This window comes from Chiloscyllium punctatum, chromosome 11, assembly GCF_047496795.1.
Source record: "Chiloscyllium punctatum isolate Juve2018m chromosome 11, sChiPun1.3, whole genome shotgun sequence".
Classification (NCBI taxonomy): Eukaryota; Metazoa; Chordata; class Chondrichthyes; order Orectolobiformes; family Hemiscylliidae; genus Chiloscyllium; species Chiloscyllium punctatum.
This window is the reverse complement of record NC_092749.1, coordinates 92,397,507-92,422,032: the sequence shown is the minus strand read 5'-3', so window position 1 is coordinate 92,422,032 and position 24,526 is coordinate 92,397,507. Positions and strand designations below refer to the sequence as shown.

Here is a 24,526-nt window from a genome sequence, read left to right as displayed (position 1 = left end):
ATGTTAATATTGCTTATTGAGGAACTAAGCATTCTAACTAATTATACAAAAGTTAGCAAATTTCAACACCATCATCCTCACGCAGCAACAACTAAATAGTCAGACTAGATTTCAGTTGTTAATTTATTCAATGTCTTACAAGGAGAAATTGTGGTATATCTATACTTGCACATCTCTAAAATGTTTGTTCCCTCAAACGTACAAGGGATTTGTATTTGAAACCCATCATTCCCAGTTTTGTTTCAGCCCCATCTCTCCAAGACTGAGCATTTTGTTCAAACAATGATACGACATGCTCACACCCCAAAAAAAAAACGTGTAGCCTTCTTCCCATGAGCACAACATGAACATGCCCAATTTGCACCTGCCATTCCCTTATGGAACATAAAAAAAATTGGGAGCACAGAGAAAGATCATTACTTAGATTGACTGAAACCCACTCAAACAGCAGCAGTAAATGACATTTATGTAGTAATCACCAAACCTCCTTGAACCGCCCATTCTGAATCCATGACCTCTATACAAAAGATGCATACCAAACACCACAAATTGCAAGCTCTCGTCCAAATCAATCATCCTTACTCGAAGTTAAGTCACTGTTCCAAAATAGTGGAATTCTCTTCATATTAGCAGTGTTCATCAGATGAACTGCAGCAGTTCAAGAAGGCAACTCACCATCACCTCCTCCAACATAGTATATTAGGTACTGACCTACCAATTACTCCTCTAGATCATGACACAAAACCAAAGACATTCTAAGACACCTGAATTTTGTGCCAAGAATACAAACTACAACTTTGTGGCTACCACAAGCTAGATGCACAGCGAAAAAGTTAAAAATCAGAGTATAAAATGAGTAAAAATGTATGTTTGTTCAAAGAGAGAAGTAGGCACAAAGGCAACATTGTGAACATGAACAATACTTTGGTACCAGACTCAATCTTTTCTTTCTGCCTTATATTTGTAAAATTGGAGTCAACACTGGAGCATCCTACAGAAAGGCTGAGTGTTTCGGCATACTACAGTATTTTGGAAGTCAAATCAAGTCTTCTATATTGAAGTTTCCCTCTGAAGTAAACATAAAGAGATCCCATGGTACAACTGTGAACTGCACCATATCTTTCTATTATGGTAACTAATATTAATTCAATAATCAACATAATAAATCAGATTACCTAGTCATCACCTCATTACTGTTTCTGGGATCTTGTTGCATATAAAACTGCCAGTCGTGTTTCCCACTTTATCACAGTGATGACACACCATGGATGTCTAAGTGCTTTGGGAGTACTAGAGGCCCTGAAAAATTGCTTTATAAATGCAAGGTCATTCTTTCTCTTGCAAAAAACCATGGAGCTGTAAATCAAGAATCACATGTACAATACAAGCTTCTACCTGCTCTTTTGGAAACAAACTGTTTGTAAAGTGTTCTTTTGTAAATGAGATTTCCAATTTGAAAGCATAAACACAATAATTCTAGTTCTGAGAGGGAGAAAAGTTGTTGGGCAAGGTGGGTGTCTTTCAGTCAGTCAACCTAAGAAACTGTCTGTATGTGAGCTCCCAAATTTTTATGGTGTATAAAGGAGAAGCAGGTGCAAAGTGTCCATATAATTTATCATTCTTTCAGCAAAAATTATGTATCTGAACAGCATTTCACCTTGGTTAAATCATTACCTTGCACAATTTTTGTTTTCATTTCTGGTGACTTTTCTTTTCTCCAAATGCACAGATAAAGAGCATCGCCATAGGTTTGGACATAGTTTTAATATCCACGCCTTGTTATCAACGAAGTACACACAGAGTCCAAGTCCAGATTCATAAATCGGCCCATGTGGAATTTTCTACAGCATTACAACAGGGGCAACACAGTGGCTCAGTGGTTAGCACTGCTGCCTCACAGCACCAGGGTCCCTGGTTAGATTCCAGCCTTGGGCAACTGTCTGTGTGGAGTTTGCACAATTCTCCCAGTGTCTGCGTGGGTTTCTTCCAGGTGCTCCGGTTTCCTCCCACAATCCTTGGGAGGTCATGTTGTGGCTATACAGGACATTGGTTAGGCCACTGCTGAAATATTACGTGCAATTCTGGTCTCCTTCCTATTGTAGAGATGTTGTGAAACTTGAAAGGGTTCAGAAAAGATTTACAAGGATGTTGCCAGGGTTGGAGGATTTTAGCTATAGGGAGAGGCTGAACAGGCTGGGGCTGTTTTCCCCGGAGCGTCGGAGGCAGGGGGGGGGGGGGGGGGGGGGGGGGGGGGTGACCTTAGAGGTTGACAAAATTATGAGGGGCATGGATAGGATAAATAGACAAAGTCTTTTCCCTGGGGTCAGGGAGTCCAGAACTAGAGGGCATAGGTTTAAGGTGAGACGGGAAAGATATAAAAGAGACCTACGGGGTAACTTTTTCACGCAGAGGGTGGTACGTGTACAGAATGAGCTGCCAGAGGATGTGGTGGAGGCTGGTACAATTGCAACATTTAAAAGGTATCTGGATGGGTATATGAATAGGAAGGGTTTGGAGGGATATGGGCTGGGTGCTGGCAGGTGGAACTAGATTGGGTTGGGATTTCTGGTCAGCATGGACAGGTTGGACCAAAGGGTCTGTTTCCATGCTATACAACTCTATGACTCTATGTGCAGGTCAGGTGAATTGGCCATGCTAAATTGCCCATAGTGCTAGGTGCATGAGTCAGAGGAGAAATGGGTCTGTGGGTTACTCTGAGGGTCAGTGTGGACTTGTTGGACTAAAGGGCCTGTTTCCGCACTGTAGGGAATCGAATCTAATCTAATGACACACGGTCATCAGATGCTACAGGGTAGTGGTAGCGAACGAGGAGTGCAGTGTGATGACAACTTTGAAGTTGAATTCCACAGCACAGGCTCAGCATTAAGAGGCATTTGGACAGTTTTTAGAAGAGATGGAAATCATGCAAAAGCTCGGTATACATGGAAATTCAAGTTCAGAAGATTTAGGTTTGTAAAGTTAAACAGCCTGACATGGCGGTATGGTAGTCCAGGGAACATTTGCAACATGGAAGTTCAAAGAAGGGTACCATAATGGATCCCCTCAAGTATTTGAAGTTCTTCCACTATCGAATGGAAAAAATTGAGTCCACGAAGTACAATCTCGATGTTGGTGTCTGAACTGACCATTCTGTAGTGGAAATTAGTTTCTGAACTGCATTCTGTGGGGCTCATGAATACAACGAACTAAGTAGATTAATTGTGGAGGACAAGCACAGGGTGTAAAACACCATAATTGGTTGATCCTAAGAAAGAAATCAGTCTTTTTTGGGGGGAGAAGGGAATGTGCACAATGGTGGTAATTTTGCATGCAGTTAGACTTAATACAGGCAAAGTGTAGTATTATGATCCATCTATTTATCTTTAGGTAGCCAATTATGTGATATCTCCTGAAATGTTGTGGAGGAGTGAGGACATGCAGTAAAATGTTATGGTCCACTTTGGAACCAATTTAACAGGTTAAGGACTGGTTAAAAATAATGACTACTGTATGTGCCATGCAGCATTCAATTGTGTTCAGATGTTAACAATGATTGCATTTGTAGAACCCTTGAACCTATGGTTTTCTGATAAAGCAAGTCCCAAAACATAGACTTCAATACAGAAAAATCAAACTAGAAACTCCATTGTGATATTAATGGAAGACTGTAGTACTGGGAGAAAAAAAAAGAGTTCACTCAATGGCAAAATGTTTAACTAAGACTCCATCTGCTGTCTCAACCGGATGCAAAAACAATCGCATGGCACTATTACAAAGTGCAGGTCGGTTCTTGCTCAATGAGCATCACAAAATAAAAATTACATGGCCATTATCAGATCGCTGTGCGTTTCATATACTGCAATAATGGGTATCGTAAACTGTGAAGTGATGTAGGTCTTCCTAAGGTCATGTACAGCAAAAAATTGCCCATAGTGTTAGGTACATGAGTCAGGAGTAAATGTAGGGGAATGGGTTACTCTTCAGAAGGTCAGTGTGGACTTGTATTGTTGCAAATGTGACTGGCCCCAGATCTCAAACTATGATAGCATAACAGATGTCAAACAGAGGTCAGAGACTTTCCACGAGTTAGACTTCGACCTGAATAAGTTCTTTTAACATTAGAGCCGTATTGGCACAAAGATATACTGAAAAACAAACAAGTTTTAGTTGAGAATGAGAAATCTCTTCATGTTTGCTAATTTCAAAAGTAGAGTATAATAATTAATGTCAGCATTAATAACCAAGTTAAATAAGGTTGCAGACTTAAGAACCTTTACACATGTTGTCAAACATTTTAACCTTACAGCCACTTATTCTGTCCCCGATCATAACAACCCACAGCATCTTCCTGTTCATAATGTAACATCCTTTCCATATAACTGTCTTTATTCAATTTCTAAGATTACCATTGATGAGGGACAGAAGTTGAACTAAATCAACCAAAAAAAAAGGGAGGGCTTTTTACTGCAGACATTGTCTATTCATTAGTTCTACTTCAAATTTTACACAAACCCACCAATTTCCAGAAACACAAAAATAAAATTCAACAGTGCAATTTTATGGTGGTATTAACAAAAAGACCCCTTACTTTACTTCTTCCCCTGATGATTAGGCAAAAAAAAATGTTTTAAATGTTTTGACTAGCTATACAATAACCATGAAAATGGCAAATAATATGTTGCCGAAGTTGCAAAAAAAAAAAGAAAATGTGGGAAGTGTTACAATTTGACTACTTTATTGGAAAATAATGATGTTGTTTTGCTCGAAATTAAGAATGGTGCATAAAAATAGGCATGAATTGTTTTAACAAGTCAGGCCACAGTTGGTATATAGTGACAAGCTTTGGTTCCCTTGTCTAAAGATTTACTGGCATTGCATACAGTCCAGCGAAGGTTAATTAGATTAGATTCCCTACAGTGTGGAAACAGGCCCTTCGGCTCAACAAGTCCACACTGACCTTCCAGGAGAAAAAGTGAGCACTGCAGATGCTGGAGATGAGAGCTGAAAAATGTGTTGCTGGAAAAGCGCAGCAGGTCAGGCAGCATCCAAGGAGGAGAATTGACGTTTTGGGCATAAGCCTTCCTCAGGAGGGTGTGCCAAGCAGGCGAAGATAAAAGGTAGGGAGGAGGGACTTGGGGGAGGGGCGCTGGGAATGCGATAAGTGGAAAGAGATTAAGGTGAGGGTGATAGGCCGGAGAGGGGGTGGGGGTGGAGAGGTCAGGAAGAAGACTGCAGGTCAAGAAGGCAGTGCGGAGTCAGAGGGTTGGGACGGAGATAAGGTGGGTTCTGTCCTGGTGGCGATTGGAGGGGCGGAGTTCAAGGGCGGAGGAGATGCAGTGGAGAGCATCATCAACCACGTCAGAGGGGAAACTGCGGTCTTTGAAGAAGGAGGCCATCTGAGTTGTTCGGTATTGGAATTGATCCGCCTGGGAGCGGATGCGACGGAGGCGAAGGAATTGGGAATATGGGATGGCGTTTTTATAGAGGGAAAGAGTGGGAGGAGGTGTAATCTAGGTAGCTGTGGGAGTCAGTCGGTTTATAGTGAATGTCCGTGTTGAGTCGGTCGCCCGAGATAGAAATGGAGAGGTCTAGGAAGAGGAGGGAGGAGTCAGACGGTCCGGGTGGAAGGCGTTAGTAAAGTGGATGAACTGTTCAACCTTCTCGTGGGAGCACGAGGTAGCGCCGATATAGTCATCGATGTAGCTGAACATTGCAAATGGTGATTGCACAACCACACAGATACTGAAGCGGTCCACATTCAAATGCAACAAGATTTGGACAATATCCAGACTTGGGCCGACAAGTAACATTCATGCCACACAAACGTCATCGATGTAGCGGAGGAAAACGGTGGGGGGTGGTGCCAGTGTAGCTGCGGAAGATGGACTGTTCCAGATATCCTACGAAGAGGCAGGCATAGCTGGGGCCCATGCGGGTGCCCATGGCTACTCCTTTGGTTTGGAGGAAGTGGGAGGATTGGAAGGAGAAGTTGTTCAGAGTGAGGACCAGTTCAGTCAGTCGAAGGAGGGTGTCAGTGGAAGGGTACTGGTTGGGTCGGCGGGAAAGGAAGAAGCAGAGGGCTTTGAGGCCTTCATGATGGGAGAATGGAGGTGTATAGGGACTGGATGTCCATGGTGAAGATAAGGCATTGGGGACCAGGGAAGCGAAAATCATGGAGGAGGTGGAGGACGTGGGTGTTGTCCCGAACGGAGGTGGGGAGTTCTTGGACTAAGGGGGACAGGACCATGTCGAGGTATGCAGCGATGAGTTCGGTGGGGCAGGAACAGGCTGAGACAATGGGTCGGCCGGGGCAGTCAGGTTTGTGGATTTTGGACAGGAGGTAGAAACGGGCAGTGCGGGGCTGTGGGACTATGAGGTTGGAGGCGGTGGATGGGAGATCCCCTGAGGTGATGAGGTTATGGATGGTCTGGGAGATGATGGTTTGGTGGTGGGAGGTAGGGTCATGGTCAAGGGGGCAGTAGGAGAAGGTGCCGCGAGCTAGCGTTTAGCCTCAATGTAAAGATCGGTGTGCCAAACTACCACCGCGCCTCCCTTGTCTGCCGGTTTGATAGTAGTGACCTTCTGAAGAGTAACCCATTCCCCTACATTTACTCCTGACTCATACCTAACACTATGGGCAACTTTGCATGGCCAATTCACCTAAAGTGCACATCTTGGGATTATGGGAAGAAACCTGAGCACCCAGAGGAAACCCACACAGACACGGGAAGATGGTTGACGGAGTTAATTCCAGGTATGGATGGATTTTCTCATGAGAAGAGGGAGTAGTTTGGGTTTGTTACTCACTGTAGTGTAGAAGAATAATGGCAATCTTATTAAATGATACGTGATTCTTCGGGGATTTGACAGGGTAGATGCTGAAAGATTGCTTCCCCTTATGGGAAAGTCTAGAGATCAATCTCGACTAAGATTACCCATTAAAAACACAGAGGAGAATGTCTGTCTATCTAGGGAATACTTTACCATGGAGGGCTGTCAAGGCTGGGTCATTAAGGATATTAAAAGGCTGAGATAGACAAATTCTCAATCAATATGGGAATCAATGACATGGGGCAAAGGCAGGAAAGTTAAGTTGAGACAGAGTGGAGATCAGATAATCTCCTTGATAGAGGAACAGACTCGATAGAAATTGAAGTAAGACATCCAGTCAAAAAAAAACTCAAAATTTCCAGTCGCTCCATTAGCTGAATTTTCAGAATGTCTCTTATTTATATAAAACTCAAACCAATCCACCTCAGCATCTTCCATGACCACAATTAAAAAAATTCAGTGGTTGACCTCACTTCATCAGATCTCCAATGCCAGAAATGTAATATTAAACTGCCTCTTCACAGAGCTGAAAAATTTACCTTTACAAAGTTTTCAGTGTTAGAAACCATAACATCAAGGTCAACAACTGGAACGCTGACAAAACAGTGCTCCCGTTACTTAAAAGACTGTAATTAGCACTAACTCAACTACTGCCTCTCATACTGTTGAATCCCTTTATGGTCATTCCACCAAAAAACAATTATTATTAGATGGCCAAAGATGGAACTCCGAGAATACTTCAGCCTCCCAAGTTGGCACAGAAGTCAGTTGTCTTAACTTTGAGCACCCCAGAAAATGTACCACGATCATGGCTCCACAGCTATTATGCACATTTCCCTGGACCTCAACAACAACTGGGATCTTTTAACATACTGAAGTATCCAAAAGGCACTTCCACACAGCACTATAAAACAAAACATGACAGAGCCATCTTAGGAAATATTACAGCAAGTGACAAAAGATGATTGAAGGTGTAGGTTTTAAAGAAGTTCCTTAAAAGGAAGCAAGGTGGAGATGAAGACCTGTAGGGAAGGAATTTTAGAACGCAGTTGACGATAGCAACAGTTCATGCAATCTCAAATAAAAGGACAGGGAACATGACTGATCTTAAGTTATCAGTGTTCTGAATATCAACTCAGAAAAACTCACTGACCAGTTCAAGAACTGAATGGAGTCATAGTAATCACTCATTGGGAAAAGAAAAGTATCTTCTACTCTTTCAAAAATAAGGCTATGTACCATTCTCAACTTCTGAAATATAGAGGCCAAACACTATATGGCTCTTAAATGTACATCCCTGAGATAGCTGCATTGGTCTCTCCAAAAAGTTCAAGTAGCTAACTTTGCATGATAAAACATTGTTCTTTCATAATCAGGATCACCATAAGATAAACCAAACAGGAATTAAGACAACTGAAACAATTGTCACTACGTTTCATATAAATTGTCATTACAATAGAAATAACCAAAATCTTAAAAAGGTCAATTGATCACTCTTCGCAGAATGACAATACTATTAGAAATTTCATAGTGTAATACTGAAGTAGACCTAAAATATGCAAATTGAATATGAAATTTTTGACCCCAGAAAATATTGTAGTCCATTCTCAGTTGCCCAAAAACGTTAGAGGACTGAAATCCCTGAGAGTCTCCAGCAAACTAGTGGGAAACATCAAGAGGTTCTTCATCTTCAACAAAAGCACTCAGAAGGTGACAGAAGTGATGAAAAAAGTTATCAAAACTCTAGAAAAGCATAAAGAACTAGCTCCTGCTGCAGACAATGCAGGTTGGCATCAAGGAGGTTCTCTTGTTGAGGTCCAGGGAAATCTTGAAAAAAAGATGTGGAATTGTCAAGAGCCAAAAACACTAAGATAATTTTCAGATCCAGGGGCCAGACCATAGAGCAGGACAAGATGTGCTCATGTTTCTTCTTCCATGAAGTGCTCAAAGAGAGACCTGTTGTCAACAGCCTGGAAGTAAATAATTGCTCAGTGACATGATCGCAGTCTGAAATTGTGAGAATCGGCAAATCCTTTTAAACGAGAGTGGATGACACAAAGCAGACAGACAATACAGCCTCCCAGTCATTCCTGTCCTCTACCAGAGACACCTTAAAAATCACAGCATGTCAAAGAGGCTGGGCCAGTCTTTACCTTTTTTGGAGACAGTTCATATCAGCGCCAAAACATCTCTGCTGAGGTTCTACAGGGTAGTGTCCTCGGCCCAACCAATTCAGCTGCTTCAATAACCTTTCTCTAATCACAAGGTCAAAAGTAGTGATGTTCGCTGATGCTGAACATTGCAAATGGTGATTGCACAACCACACAGATACTGAAGCAGTCCACATTCAAATGCAACAAGATTTGGACAATATCCAGACTTGGGCCGACAAGTAACATTCATGCCACACAAACGTCAGGCAATGACTGACTATCTAAAATGGCCCTTTAACATTCAACCGTGTTATTATTACTGAATCCCTAGGTATCAACATCCTGTGGTTACCACTGATCAGAAGCTCACTGGACTTGCCATGTAAACATCGTGGCTACAACACAGGTCAAAGGTTTGGAATATTGTAGCAATTAACTCACCTCCTGACTCCCCCTCTCACCATCTTCAAGTCAGGTGTGTGATGGAATACATCCCACGAGCATGGACAGGTGCAGCTCCAACAACAATGAAGCAGCTTGACACCATCCAGGACAAAGCAGCACACCAGAAACATCCAGTCCCTCAAATCAGTGATGCTCAGTACACAATGTTGCTACTATCTACAAACTGAACTGCAGAAATGCAAAAATCATGAAACAGTACCTTCCAAACCCATGATCACTTCCAACTAGAAAAGTACAAGGGCAGCAGATACATGGGACAACCAGAACCTGCAAGTTATCCTCCAAGGCACTCACCATCATGACTGAACTATATTTGTTCCTTCACTGTTGCTGGGTCAAAATCCTGGAATTCCCTCCTTTATGGCATCATGGATCAACCTACAGCACATGGACTGCAGCAGTTCAAAACCACCCTCTCAAGGGCAATTAGGAACAGGCAATACATGCTAGTCAGTAACGCCTATGTCTCACAAGGGAACAACAAAAATCTTAATTCAAAACTATTTCTGTTGGAAACCAAAGTGAGAAAATTCCTCCAATTTCCAGTAGGATCCAAGTATTTTAACGTGTTTTGAAAAATTATTTACAAAATCAATAGTGTCAGTTGATCCAGAAACTATTTGGTAATTCACTTCCCAGATGATTAAAATGCATACTCACTGCTTGGTAAAAGACAAGAATGGACATACTGGAGCCCATCATTTTATTTGTCTAAATTGGATACGACAGGTGAGAGACATCCCCCTTGCAACAGTTTATAACCCAAAGTACATCCACATGCAGCATCAGCTACAGTGTTGAAGTTCTATTGTTTAATAAGCCAAAAAGTTAGCCTTTTTTACAATTACACCAATCATGCCAATTATTCTTTCAGACCATCAGTTTGGTCCAGAATATCCAAAGAGGTCCTCAGGCTTTCTGATCCACCTTGGAATCCAGCATAATCAAGTATTACGATGGCAGCAATGCAATAATTGTGTTCTTTATATTTAGTTTTTTTATAGCAATTAATTACACAACTGCTTTCTACAATCTTTATGAGAATGGTCACAGGAATGCAAAGCTTAACATGAGGAATGTTTGAGGACTCAGGGTCTATACTCAATGGAGTTTAAAAGGATGAGGGGGGAATTAATTGAGTAGTCTGTATCTTTCAATGGCCTGAACAGAGTAGATGCTCAGAAGATGTTTCCACTGGTAGGAGACTAGGACCAGAGGGCACAGCCTGAGAGTAAAAAGGGAAGATCTTTTAAAACGGAGGTAAAAAAGAAACTTCTTCAGCCAGAGTCATGAATTTATGAAATTCATTGTCCCAGAGGTCTATGGAGCCAGGTCAGAGTATATTTATTTTCAAGGGGAATAAAGGTAATGGGGAGAAAGCAGGAGAATGGGGTTGAGAAGCTTATCAATCATAATTGAATGGCAGAGCAGACTCAGTGGGCTGAATGGCATAATTTCTATTACTATGTCTTATGGTCTTATCAATGTACAGCTTTTTCTACTTATCTGACAAATAATTACAGTATTCCAAAGTGTTCCCCACTCTGAAAAGATGGAGATTCATTGAGTTAGATCAGATATTTTATTGGAGTGTTTCAGAAATCAAAAACTACTAGTGCTAATACTAAAAAAAATTCACAAAAACTACACTTTAGAGTCAGGACAACCAAGCATTAAATTTCTGGAAAAACTCAGCAGTTCTGACGAAGGATCACTGGACCTGAAACGTTAACTCTGATTTCTCTCCACAGATGCTGCCAAACCTCAGCATTTCCAGCAATTTCTGTCTTTGTTTCTGATTTCCAACATCCAGAGTTCTTCCGATTTAAATTTTTTTAAAAACAGAATCAAGCTTATCCTGAAGATACTTGGTCATTTCCATTCTTTTTTCAAAATCGAGATTTACTTTACCAAAATTGTTGACAATTCTATCTCACTTGCCCAATAATCCCTTCCAGGTATCAGGCTACCTTTTACGTCACAAAGTCCACAATTTGCCTTCAATCGAACCTTTCACTAAAAGCAGCACACAGGCTTGAAACTTGAAATCTCAGTCTCGCATTCACTTTCATTCTGTTCACTGTCCAAAACCCCATAAGCAAAAACCACATGATGAACATGCACCATGTTGCAACTGATTCCAAAATACCCCGACCCCAAAGTCATTTGCAACACAGTAACCACAAGGGGGAAATAGAACTCACGAAGGAAGAAGATCAAAACATATCAGGTAAAACTTCACTTAATTATGGTTTAATATGTCGAAAGCCTATAACTGCGATAACCAATAGCAAAAATTCGTGTGCACACAATAAAAGTTGCTTCCGAAACAGAATGTCATATCATAATCAGCAAAATACGATTCAAAAAAGTCAAATTCACCAAATTAACAAACTTATTTGTCAAACCAGTTGACAACGGTAGAGGAAACAACATGTTCCTCTCACAAGTTCTCCGTTCCTATTACTGAAATATTTAACTGATTTAATATAAAATGCCTGTAAAGCGACATTTTAGCATCCTTCACTGCTGCTCTAAAATATCAAAAACATCAGGTCCGTGGTTCGATACGTCAAGCCTCGAATTTCTTGGGGGGAAAAAAACTACAATAAATCTCGCAAATTCATAATTCAAATAGAAACACATACTGGAGCTTCAAAATAACTTTTACCTTCCGTAGAGCAGCGACGAGTAGACCCCGCCATTTGGGTGCATTGTCCTCACTGAAGAAATCGTACTGTTGTTGTGGCTGCTGCATGGTGCAGCCTCCGGCCCCCGGACGCGCACCCGCAGCCTTTTTCCAGTCAGTAAGAAGATTGGACGTTTTCTTCTTCGATCGCCACTCCTAGGACCGATCTTGAAATTATTCTCTTCCTCCGCCTTTTGCTCCCTGTCCGACTTCTAAAGCGTTCGCCGACAGCTTCTTACACGCACAGACCCCCACCACCCCTCCCCCCTCCCCAAAAGTTTCAAAGTGATCGTTCCCCTTTCCCCTTTTTGTTACCCCCACCAGCCCCTTTTGCTGTCGTCGCTGGTGCTCCCGTTCACCTCTCTCGCACGCCGGGGACACCATTCGGCTGCAAAGCAAACGGGGAAGACGCTGGACACGGCAGCCAACCAACGGCTCAGGCTCGAGACGAGGGGGGTGGGGGGGCCGCAAGAGTAAGACGGCGCGATCTCGAGGCGAAAATTCAACGGTCGCCCTGGATCGAGGCGGGGGAGCCAGTCGCCAGCTGACCTATATACACACACAAATTTCGATCTGTCTCTCTTCCACAACCCCCCTCTCCCTTTGAAACTCCCTTTTCACTGGTGTGAACGCCCACGATTACATATTGAGAGCCAACCCCCCCCCGCGAGGCGTCAAATACTGGCCGAGAATAATTTTAAAAGGGGAGAAACAAGTCACCCCTTCTCACGATAAATATAACAAAAATACCCCGTGTGTTCTTCAAACTTGAGAGCTTCAAACGTCTGCGCATGCGGCCGGAGAGGCAGGGGGCCGCATTTTCTTTCCCAACCCAACACGGAAAAGGAACAGGAGAAAAGATTGCCCTGTTTACGCTGCCGCGTTCCGTGCATTCTGGGAAACAGAGTTCATTCTTGATTGCAATTGCAGCAAGTTTATTCACGTTCATAGTTTCATTGAGTGTGGTTTTACTTAGCGAACGATCCTTTGGACCGGTTCATTAAAAAAAAACTTGAAATACAATAACGTCAGCTCACAGCAGGACTCCTGAATATTGATGTTTTTCTCTAGCTTTGCTCCGGATATTATTGTTGTTGAGATGATCTAACGGACCGAAGGCAACACAAACCAGGTAAAGAAGGGCTTGGATGGTCAAAGAACATTTCCTGACGTACGTACTGCAGCAACTAGGTGAACTATAAACGACGTGGACGAGAATATATGAGGCATGATTAGTAAGTTAGTGGATGACACCAAAATTGATGGTTTAGTGGACAGTGAAGAAGATTTTCTAAGCATAATGGGATCTTGATCAACTGGGCCAGTGGGTTGAGGAATGGCAGATGGACTTTAATGTAGATAAATGTGAGGTATTGCATTTGCTAACACAAACCAGCGGGGCTTACACAGTTAATGATACAGCACTGGGGAGTGTTGTCAGACAGAGACCAAGAGGTGCAGATACATAGTTCCTTGAATGTGGCATCACAGGTAGACAGGATGGTGAAATAGGTGTTTGGCATGCTTGCCTTCATCGGTCAGAGCACTGAGTACAGGAGATGGGATGTCATGTTACAGCTGTACAAGACATTGGTCAGACCACAATCGGAATACTGTGTACAATTCCGGCTGCCCTGCTGTGGGAAGGATGTTCTTAAACTGGAAAGGTTGCAAAAAAGAGTTACAAGAATGTTACTTAGACTGGAGGGTTTCAGTTATAAGGAGGCTGAGGCATTTTTGCCATGGGGCATAGGAGACTGAAGGGTGACCTTATGGAGGTTTTATAAAGTCTTGAGAGGCATGAATAAAGTGACTAGCCAAGGCCTTATCCCCAGTGTACGGGATCCAAAACAAAAGGGCATAGACTTAAAGTGAGAGGATAAACATTTAAAAGGGACCTGAGGGGTAATGTTTTCACAGAGTGTAGTGCGTGTATGGAACAATCTGCCAGAGGAAGTGGTAGACGTGAGTACAGTTACAACATTTAAAAGACATTGGAGAGGTCCATGGATGGGAATGGTTGAGAGGGATATGGGCTAAACGCATATTAAACTAAATTGAGTGTGTACAGCCAAGGTTATACTACTAGTCCCATTTTCCCACACTAAGCCCATAGCCTTGAATGTTATGACACCTAATGTGCTCATTCCAATACTTTTTTAATGTTGTGAGATTTCTCCACCTCAATTCAGCGCATTCTGGACCCCCACTGCCCTCTGGATGAAAATGTTTTCCTCAAATCACCACTAAATCTCCTGCCTTTCACTTTAAAATTATGCCCCCATGATATTGATCCTAAGACAAAGGAGAAAAGCTGCTTTTTATTCGCCCTGTCCATGGCCGTCGTAATCTTATCCACCTTATCAAATCCCCTTTCAACTTTCTCTGCTCCAAAGAAAACAGTGTCTTATCCAGCCTCTCTTAATAGCTCCATCCCAGGCAATATCCTGATCAATCTCCTTTGTACCCGCTCCAGTGCAATCACATCCGACCTGTAGCATGGTGACCAATAACTGCACACAGTACTCCAGCTGTAGTTCCATATATTTCGAACATGACCTCTGTATCATGACTGAAAAAGATAAGTATCCAGTATACCTTCTTAAATACCCCCTTAACCTGTCCTGCCACTTTCTGCCAAAGTGCATCACCTCATATTTATCAGGATTAAATTAGATGTCACTGATCTGCCCATCTGACCAATCCATACATATCCTCCCACAACCTGACACCTTCCTCGTCACTATGAACTACCCAGCCAACTTTTGTGACATCTGCAATCTAACTTTTCATCCCCACTCACCCCCAAATTTTCATCTACATCTTTATGAACATTACACACAATAACCACTGATCCCTGTGGTATACCACTACACAACAGGCTCCAGTCACATGAACAGCCTTTCACCACTGCTCATTGTCTCCTGTCACACACCCAATTTTGGATCCAACTTGCCAAATTACCCTGGATCCCACAAGATTTTTGCCTTTATCAGTTTTCCAAGTGGGACCTTGTCAACGACCTTGCTGAAATTCAAATAAGTTACATTAACTGCCTTAGATTAGATTAGATTAGATTACTTTACAGTGTGGAAACAGGCCCTTCGGCCCAACAAGTCCACACCGACCCGCCGAAGCGCAACCCACCCATACCCCTACATTTACCCCTTACCTAACACTACGGGCAATTTAGCATGGCCAATTCACCCTAACCTGCACATCTTTGGACTGTGGGAGGAAACCGGAGCACCCGGAGGAAACCCACGCAGACACGGGGAGAACGTGCAAACTCCACACAGTCAGTCGCCTGAGTCGGGAATTGAACCCAGGTCTCTGGCGCTGTGAGGCAGCAATGCTAACCACTTACCCTCACCCAAAAACGTGGTCACCTCCTCAAAAAATTTCACTAGATTGTTAGGCATGACCTCCCTCTGACAAAGTATGTTGACTATCTCTAATCAAAACTTGTCTCTCAAAACAGAGTTTAATTTTGTCCTTCACAGTTTTCTCCAATAGGTTCCCTATCACTGATGCTAAACTCATTGGTCTATAGTTCCTTCATCTTTTTCTACCACCCTTGTTATTAGAAAACATTAGCTGTCGTCAAGACATTAGGTACCTCCCCTATGGCTGGAGATTTGAAAATTTGGGTCAGGGCCCCTGCAATTTCCTCCCTCATCTCCCATAGCAGCATGGGATACAACTCATCTGGACATTGAGATATCACCACTTTAAATCTGCCAAAACCTCCAATAGCTCCTTGGTTCTTATATCTATCTGCTCAAGAACAACACAGTTTCGAGGGATATGGGCTAAACGCAGGCAAATGGAACTAGTACAGCTGAGAAAACCTGGTTGGCATGGATATGTTGGGCTGAAGGGTCTGTTTCCCTGCTGACATTACTCTAAAGTCGAATTTTCAACTGATGCCAGGACTTCTGTTTAGCATTCTCAAATTCTGTACTTGCAGCCTCCTCCTCCCCAGTAAAAACAGAAGTGAAGTTTTAATTTAACACTCTGCATATGTCCTGCAGTTTCACGCACAGTTTCTCCTTGGTCCCTAATAGGCCCTACTCTTTCCTTGGTTATTCTCTTCCCTTGATATGCTTGTAGAATATCTTGGGATTCTCCCTCATCTTGCCCATTAGCATTTTTTCAAACCCTCTCTATGTTGTCCCACTTGCTTGAACTCCCATTCTGCACTTTCTATACTCCTCCAGGACCTCCATTGTTTTGTTCCCTTTGTACCTGTTACATATTTCTTGTTTTCCTTTTTATTGTCAAGATGTTTTCAACAGTGTGACCAAGCAACACTCATTTAGCAATAACACTGAGGCCAAGTTTGGGTTCTGTGAGACCACTAAGCTCCTGAGCCCATTACAAATTTGGTTCAATCATTGACAAAAGAGCTGAATTCCAGAGGTGTGGTGAAAGTGACTGCCCTTGACATCAGGACTGTATTTGTCTGAGAATGATATCAAGGAACATCAAACAGCAAAACTGGAGGCAATGAGAATCATGAAGAAAATTCTCCTTTGATTAGAATCAAGCCTGGCACAAAGATGGATGGTTGTGGTTATTAAAGGTCAGTCATTTTAGTTCCAGAACATCAGCTTCAACTCAGCAGAGCAAGGGAGGCAGCAACATGATAAGTGGGTTTAATAGTTGCAGCTTCAGGGTTTATTGGTTGGGAAAACAAGTCAAACAGTGACATCACAGAGAAGCGGTGGATTTTTTTTTAAGAAGGGATTAACTGAGAAACCACAAGAATAGGCAAAAGTCAGATCCAATATAATAAAGTAATATAATTAAGCAAAGTACGGTAAGGGAAGTAAAGTTACTGTAAGGGAAGTAAGTGTATAGTGTTCCTATACTCTGTAAATCTATAATTAATACTTTAAAGAAGGGAAGTAACTGAAAAGCTTAAGGCAAGTTGTGGCAGCAGAGTTTGCACTTGTGATATGCTGCTTCTGCGCTATGTATCAAATCATGGAAGCTCTAGTTGCCCCTCGTGGCCACATAAGCAGGAAGTGTGTCCAACAATAATGTTGAGTATGTCGTGGACAGCACTATCAGTGAGGTGGTCACACTGCAGGGGAAGAACGAACAGGAAGAAAGAGTGACCATCAAACAGAGTAGAGGAAGGCAGGTACTACAGGGGTGTCTTTTGCTCATCTCCATTTTTAATAGATATTCAGAGAAGATGACTGCACATGGGAAATCAGTGTGAACCTTCATGGTATGTGAGTGGGTCTGCTGCACATGAGGGGAGGAAAAAGAAAGGCAGGACGATAATGGTTGGAGTTTCACTTGTAAGGGGAGCAGACAAGTATTTCTGCAGCTGCAGAAAGACTTCAGGATGGTATGTTGCCTCCCTAGTGCCAGGGTTAAGGATGTCACTGCACAGCTGCAGGGCATCCTGAAGGGGGAGGGCAAATAGATGGATACTGTGACACACAATGGTATCAAGGGATGATGTCATTCAGGCAGAATTTAGCAAGCTAGGAAGTAGATATAAAAAGCAGGACCCAAAAACTAGCAATCTCTATGTGGTTGTGAGAACAGAAATGCGTTAGTCCAGATGAATGTGTGGCTGCAGAGATAGTGTAAGAGAGAGGCCTTCAGATTTTTGGGACAATGGGACCAGTACAAGGGTTGCACCTAAAACAGACTGGTGCCAGGATCCTTCTGGGAAATTTGCTGATACTTTTGCCAGGTGAGTAGATCCTGAAAGAATATTCTGCAAGATGAGTTGCAAAGCCAAAATGAAATGAGATAGCAAGTGAGTAAGAAAGGCATCGAAATTATTGCTGGTTCAGGAACAAGGGAGTTTGGCATGGTTGGATGGTATTTATTTTAATGAAAGAAGTCTGACAAACAAGGCAAATGAGTTGAGGGCGCAAATGAAAACGTTGGGCCATGGTGTCATTACTGTCACTGAGAGAGGGGGCAGGATTGGTAGCTCAGCATTCCAGGATACACTGTACCGAAGTGAGACAACTCACCACCACGTTTTCAAGGGCAACTACAGATGGGCAATACACGCTGGCCCAACCAGTGACACCTAAATCCCGTGAATGAATGTAAAAACAAGATTTGATTTACCACCCCACGGTAGAACGATTAGCCTCATTGGATCATTGTGGGTGAGATCCAAAGTATCTAAAAGCGTACTCAGAACAGGGGCACAGAGTAAGGAGGCAGAATTGCACTGGCAGGTTAGGAAGCCAATGCCATACAAAAAGGTCAGACTCCAAAAAGCTTTAACAGAACTGTATGAGCTAAACACACACAAGTTGGTAAACAAACATCATATATGTGGACAAAGGTTGGAAAGAAAGACAAAAAGATATTTTTTGGAGACGGGAAGGAGCCAAAGGGTTCTGTGGACCTTGATGGGGTCCACAGGACTCTCCAAGTTTCATTATCGAGCACCAGAAAAAGACGATTAAGAAAATGCAGAAGAATGAGTGGAACCTCAAAGGGACACCAAGGGACAGAAAAGTTGATGGATAAGCCAAAATAAGGCAAAGGAACAAAAGAGTAATAATTAACACTTTTTATTTATAGCTGTGCAGGTGAATAAGTTAGAATGCTTAAGGAAAAAAAATCAGCTGGTGGCAGCACTGTTGCCCATCACTGACAAGGAGGAGGAAATTGATTGGGGAAGTTTAGAAGTGGAAGCGGCCAAATATGGAAAAGAACCACCCCATATGAAAGCATGACTCCCACAGCATCATCATTTGAAAAAACGTTAGCCCACATGACTATAACAACTGAAAAACTAAGTTGAAAAGAAGGAAACTTAAGGGTGAGTGGGTTGCTAGTGAAGAATAAGGGGAAGATACAGACCTTGTGACTGAATATCCTCTTTATTCCAGGCGAGAAGCACATGCTATGCAAGGAACTTTCCCAGCTTAAGCCTTGGAACAAGAGTCATGAGATCTGAACTAAATTTAGGAAATTCCATGCACTCCCAAAGATGCACCTGGTAAAAGCTAACTGTCAATCAGATTGGTGGAACACAATTCCTGATGACTTCAAAACAGGGGAGTGGGCTGAGATGGAAAAGACAAAGTCCGCCACATGAATAGGTGGTTTTCATGAACGGTATGATTAAAGCTCTGAAAGGAGAGCCTAAATGGGCATATGTAATGTCCATCTGCCAAAGGAAGTGTGAGTCATAGAGTCATAGAGATGTACAGCATGGAAACAGACCCTTCGGTCCAACTTGTCATTGCCAAGCAGATATCTCAACCCAATCTAGTCCCACCTGCCAGCACCCTGTCCATATCCCTCCAAACCCATTCCTATTCATATACCCATCCAAATGCCTTTTTATTAAAACGTTGCAATTGTACTAGCCTCCACCACTTCCTCTGGCAGATCATTCCATACACGTACCACCCTTTGCACGAAAACATTGTCCCTTAGGTCTCTTTCATATCTTCCTCTCTCACCCTAAACTTATGCCCTTGAATTCTAGATTCTGCACCCCAGGTTTCCTGAAGAAGGGCTTATGCCCGAAACGTCGATTCTCCTGTTCCTTAGATGCTGCCTGACCTGCTGCGCTTTTCCAGCAACACATTTTCAGCTCCGCACCCCAGGGTGTCTATTTATCCTATCCATGCACTTCATGATTTTATAAACCTCTGTAAGGTCATACCTCAGCCCCCTACGTACATGGGAAAACAGCACCAGCCTATTCAATATCAGAGACACAGCACCTCTCCCTATAGCTCAAATCCTCCAATCCTGGCAACATCCCTCTAAATCTTTTCTGAACCCTTTCAAGTTTCACAACATCCTTCCAACACAAAGGAAATCAGAATTGCGTGCAATATTCCACAAGTGGCCTAACCAATGTCCTGTACAACCGCAACGTGACCTCCCAACTCCTGTACTCAGTACTCAGACCAAACACCTTCTTCACTATCCTATCTACCTGCGACTCTATTTTCAAGGAGCTACGAACCTGCACTCCAAGGTCTCCTTGTTAAGCAGCACTCCCGAGGACCTTACCATGCAGTGTATAAGTCCTGCTAAGATTTGCTTTCTAAAACATATTTATCTAAATTAAATGCCATCTGCTACTCCTCAGCCCATTAGCCCATCTGAACAAGATCCCGTTGTACTCAGAGGTCACCTTCTTCACTGTCCACTATACCTTCAATTTTGGTGTCTTCTGTAAACTTACTAACTATACCTCTTATGCTCACATCCAAATCATTTATATAAATGACGAAAAGTAGTGGACCCAGCACAGATTCTTGTGGCACTCCACTGGTCACACGTCTCCAGTCTGAAAATCAACCCTCTACTTTTGAGCCAGTTCTGTATCCAAATGGCTAGTTCTCCCTGTATTCCATGAGATCTAACCTGACCAACCAGTCTCCCATGAGTAACTTTGTCGAACGCCTTACTGAAATCCATATTGACCACGTCCACCGCTCTGCCCTCATCAATCCTCTCTGTTACTTCTTCAAAAAACTCAATCAAGTTTATGAGACATGGTTTCCCATGCACAAAGCCATGTTGACTATCCCTAATCAATCCTTGCCTTTCCAAATACATGTACATCCTGTCCCTCAGGATTCCTTCCAACAACTTGCCCACCACTGACATCAGGCTCACTGGTCTATAGTTCCCTGGCTTGTCCTTATCACCCTTTTTAAACAGTGACACATGTTAGCCAACCTCTAGTCTTCCTGCACCTCACTATAGATGAGATAAATATCTCAGCAAGGAGCCCAGCATTCACTTCCCTCGCTTCCCACAGATCTCTAGGGAGTCAGTAGTAGATCGAGTGATAGAGTCATATGGCATGGAAACAGATCCTTTGGTCCAACTCATCCTCGCTGACTGGACATCCCAATCTGACTTAGTCCCATGTGCTAACATTTGACCCATATTCCTCTAAACTCTTCCTATTCATAAACCTATCCAGATACCTTTTAAATGTCATAATTGTACCTACCTCCACCACTTCCTCTGGCAGCTTGATCTGTACATGCAAACCCTCTGTCTGAGAAAGTTACCTCTCAGGTGCTTTTTTAAATCCTTTCTCTCTCAACTTAACCCCATGCCCTCTGATTTTGGACTCCCGGTAATAGTTGGTCATTGTAGTTAGCTCACTGTTTAGTACTGCTCCCTCACAATATCAGAGACACAGGTTTGATTTCAGCCTTGGGCAACTGTCTATGTAGGGTTTGCATGTTCTCCCTGTGAATGTGTGGGTTTCAACAAGATGCTCCAGTTTCTTTCCACAGTCCTAAAATGTGCAGGTTAAGTGGATTGGCCATGGGAAATGCAAGAATATGGGGAGAGTGTGGGGTCTGGGTCTGAGTCTGGGTGGAATTCTCTTCAGACGGTTTGTGCAGATTCAATGGGCCAAATGGCCTATTTTTGCACTGCAGGGATTTTCAATCACATTGAACAAAAGTGGGAAACTTATGTACAGCTCTCAGGCAGGAACATCCCAAGAATGATGATGAAATATTCAAAAGTTCTTAAATAAAGGATTCAGTTCAGAACACCTCAGAGTATTGATGGGTGGAAAGTATATCGATATCATGTAATGACCCACCAAACCAGGGGTAAGATAGGGTTAGTGGCAGTTGTAAATCCTCAAAAAGGGCTATTATTGTGATGTGGCAGGCAATATCTCTTTGCACAAGTATGCCAACTCCTAAAGAAAGGATAGGCTAATACTACTGTACAAATGGCAGGAAGACCAGCTACAGAAGGAATGATCGTTGCACACCAGAAGAGACAAAAGAAGGACAGGAAATTAGGCAAATATCCTATAATGTCTGAAAACAGAAGTTTCTGACAGCAGACAAAGCCTGTTCTGAAGCTTAGTAGAGAATGAATAGATTACACTGGCCCTTGGACCACGAGAGACCTCACGTTTACTGACAGATCTGGGGGAGGACGACAGTTCAGTATATTAATAAAAACTGTGGCATTTATCCCAATTACAGATCTGGATTTGCAAATAAAATTACATGATACCATTATGCATGGAACAGGGGATAACATATCTGAGAGCAAAGATGAGTGAGACCCACCCTTCAAAGTGGGTGGGCTAATGATCCCTCTCCAGATATAGGTATGTAAAGTGACAGGAGGAAGGCCTTGGCATGGACCATTGAATAAAACAAACATGAATTAGTCCTTGAGATGGCAAGATAATAATGCAGGATCTTTCAAAATAGACAGTACTCCTATGAATTCCTTTAAAACTAACTGTGCTGAACAAAACAGAGACTGACCCGTGAGAATGCCATTGTTGGTGGGGTAGATTGTTCTGGCAAACCTGCAGGCAAGGGTCAAGATTGCATCAGTTCATGTGTCAGAGTCAGAACATTCCCCAAGAAAACAGTTACCCATCAAAACTGAGGCTCAAAAAGCAGGACAACACCCAGCAAGGTAACCAGATTTACTTCATATGAGTTAATGACAGGATGGACAATAAGATTGCTGGGTAAACTGCTTGGTATTGAGGAAGCAATGCCCATGAGAGAGAAAGTTTATCAGTTTGTGAAGAGCTGTGCAAGCAGCTGCATGGATTAAGACAATTTTGTGATCAACAAATCATACATGACATGGAACTAGAGGTGGGAATGGAGCAGGTTGGTTAAGTAGTGTGGCGGGAAGGTGATGGTGAATGTGAACTGAAAAATTAGGTTTTGCCTTGAAGTGGATAAAACCTTATGAGATAATACTTCGAAATACTTATGGATGTGCAGATACGAAAAGGAAGGAGTGCTGGAAGAACTAGTTGCAATTGAAGCATGTCATAAACTGATTGATGTTTTTCAGAATAATTAGTCACAGAAGAACTTGAATCATGTTAATGACATTTACATGTATTGTAGGGATACTAACTATCTGACTCACTAGTAATTCTTGAGTACCTGTCAATAAATGACTGTTAACGTACAATGGAACTGCTTTCTGCCTGGACCATAGGCAGCTTAACCTTCTGGTAAACCAGCTCCTGTGCATGACTTGTAACAGTTTCCTTAACTTTGAGGAAAATGGAAGGAGAAGGAATGAGTAATGAGGTTGCTGTTCTATGCTGAAAGTTTACAGACTGAACTCCAGTAACACTTGGATTCTTCTCCAGTACGCCAATAAGTATGATGATGACAGTTTGACTACTGCATACTTGACTATAACTAGGCAGAAACATTTAATTGTGAACCCCAAGGATGGTCTGCATGCCTAAGTACTTTAGTGACCAGGTCAGCAAACTAGGAATGTTAACAAGAGAGTTAACCAAGCTGATATGGATAATTCAGAGCTGGGGCAATGTATTAGAGAGTCATATATGGACCACTAACAGGTTGATTAATGTAGAGAAAAATCTCTTGGACTCTGCAGTCAGGAATGACATCTTGAGCATCTTTGGATCATGGGCACTTGAACAAACATGGGAAAATCGGAGAAAAAGTTGCAAGGATGATGCAATATCTCTTTGTATACAAACATGCATATCTTTCTAACCTGTCATGGTACCAGGCCTGATTGTCAGCACAGGGGCTTAACATGGAGTTGCAAATATTGGTATATTTATGGGGTTTTATTACAAGGTACTGTACCTCATGCCGTAGAAATAGACGGTGATGTGATAAGTGCCATTCAGACAGATGCAGTATAGAAAATTCTTCGGTAGTGAGTTCACATCTGATATATGACACAAAAGAAAGAAGGTGCAGATCTTATGCAATAGCTAATTACGCAGTGAATGCTGTATAGTCTGCAATGGAACCAATCTCTGTAACCTACGTCTGTACAAGGAGATATTGCATTATCACATCACAAGAAAAGTACTAATGTGGGAACAATCAGTCATGTCCTATAGTAGTCCTATATTATCCACAGGTATTAGATGGTGTGGGAAAGGTAGAACTGATGAAAATCTCCAGGAGAAAAACAGTTAACTGAGAGGTGACAGAAAGTATTAAAAACCTGAAATAGATTCTGAGCTATTTCTCCAATGAAATCCCATTGTTGACTGAAGTGAGGCCCAGCATGTGCACAGGACATATTAGACACTAAGTTCACTTGGGCACTCGACAGGTTAGAACATTGGCTGATGCTAAAGAGAAAATAGACACCACCACCTAGTAGGAATACCTTGTGAAGTTGGAGGAAGAATGTACAGAAACACACATCAATTAGGATCACATCCCATATTTTGGTTATCACCCAATTAGTACTGGTTGTGTACTTAATCTATTTGCTTTACCCACAAAGGAGGACACACAAAAGATGGCAAGGAATATGGGATTTGGGAATGTGGTGGCTCGACAGATAAGGAAAGAGCCCGTGTTACAGAGCTTGTAGAGATGGTATAATCATTTCCAATTCTTAGCTTGAA

The 24,526-nt window shown here is 42.4% G+C and overlaps 2 protein-coding genes across 4 annotated transcripts in view; one reads left to right on the top strand and one right to left on the bottom strand.

Annotated features, from left to right (window-relative positions):
- The window catches only part of LOC140483199 (son of sevenless homolog 1), a 285,798-nt gene extending 273,400 nt beyond the window's left edge, over positions 1-12,398 (bottom strand). For both annotated transcript variants that reach the window (XM_072581258.1, XM_072581259.1), the window contains exon 1: positions 12,121-12,398. In XM_072581258.1, coding sequence (XP_072437359.1) covers positions 12,121-12,207 — 87 coding nt within the window. In that variant the 5' untranslated portion in view covers positions 12,208-12,398. The remainder of the gene's footprint in view (positions 1-12,120) is intronic.
- A 656-nt stretch (positions 12,399-13,054) lies between these two features.
- Positions 13,055-24,526, top strand: part of LOC140483200 (retinol dehydrogenase 13-like) — an 86,889-nt gene continuing 75,417 nt past the window's right edge. For both annotated transcript variants that reach the window (XM_072581267.1, XM_072581266.1), the window contains exon 1: positions 13,055-13,270. The gene's annotated coding sequence lies outside the window, so the exon portion shown is untranslated. The remainder of the gene's footprint in view (positions 13,271-24,526) is intronic.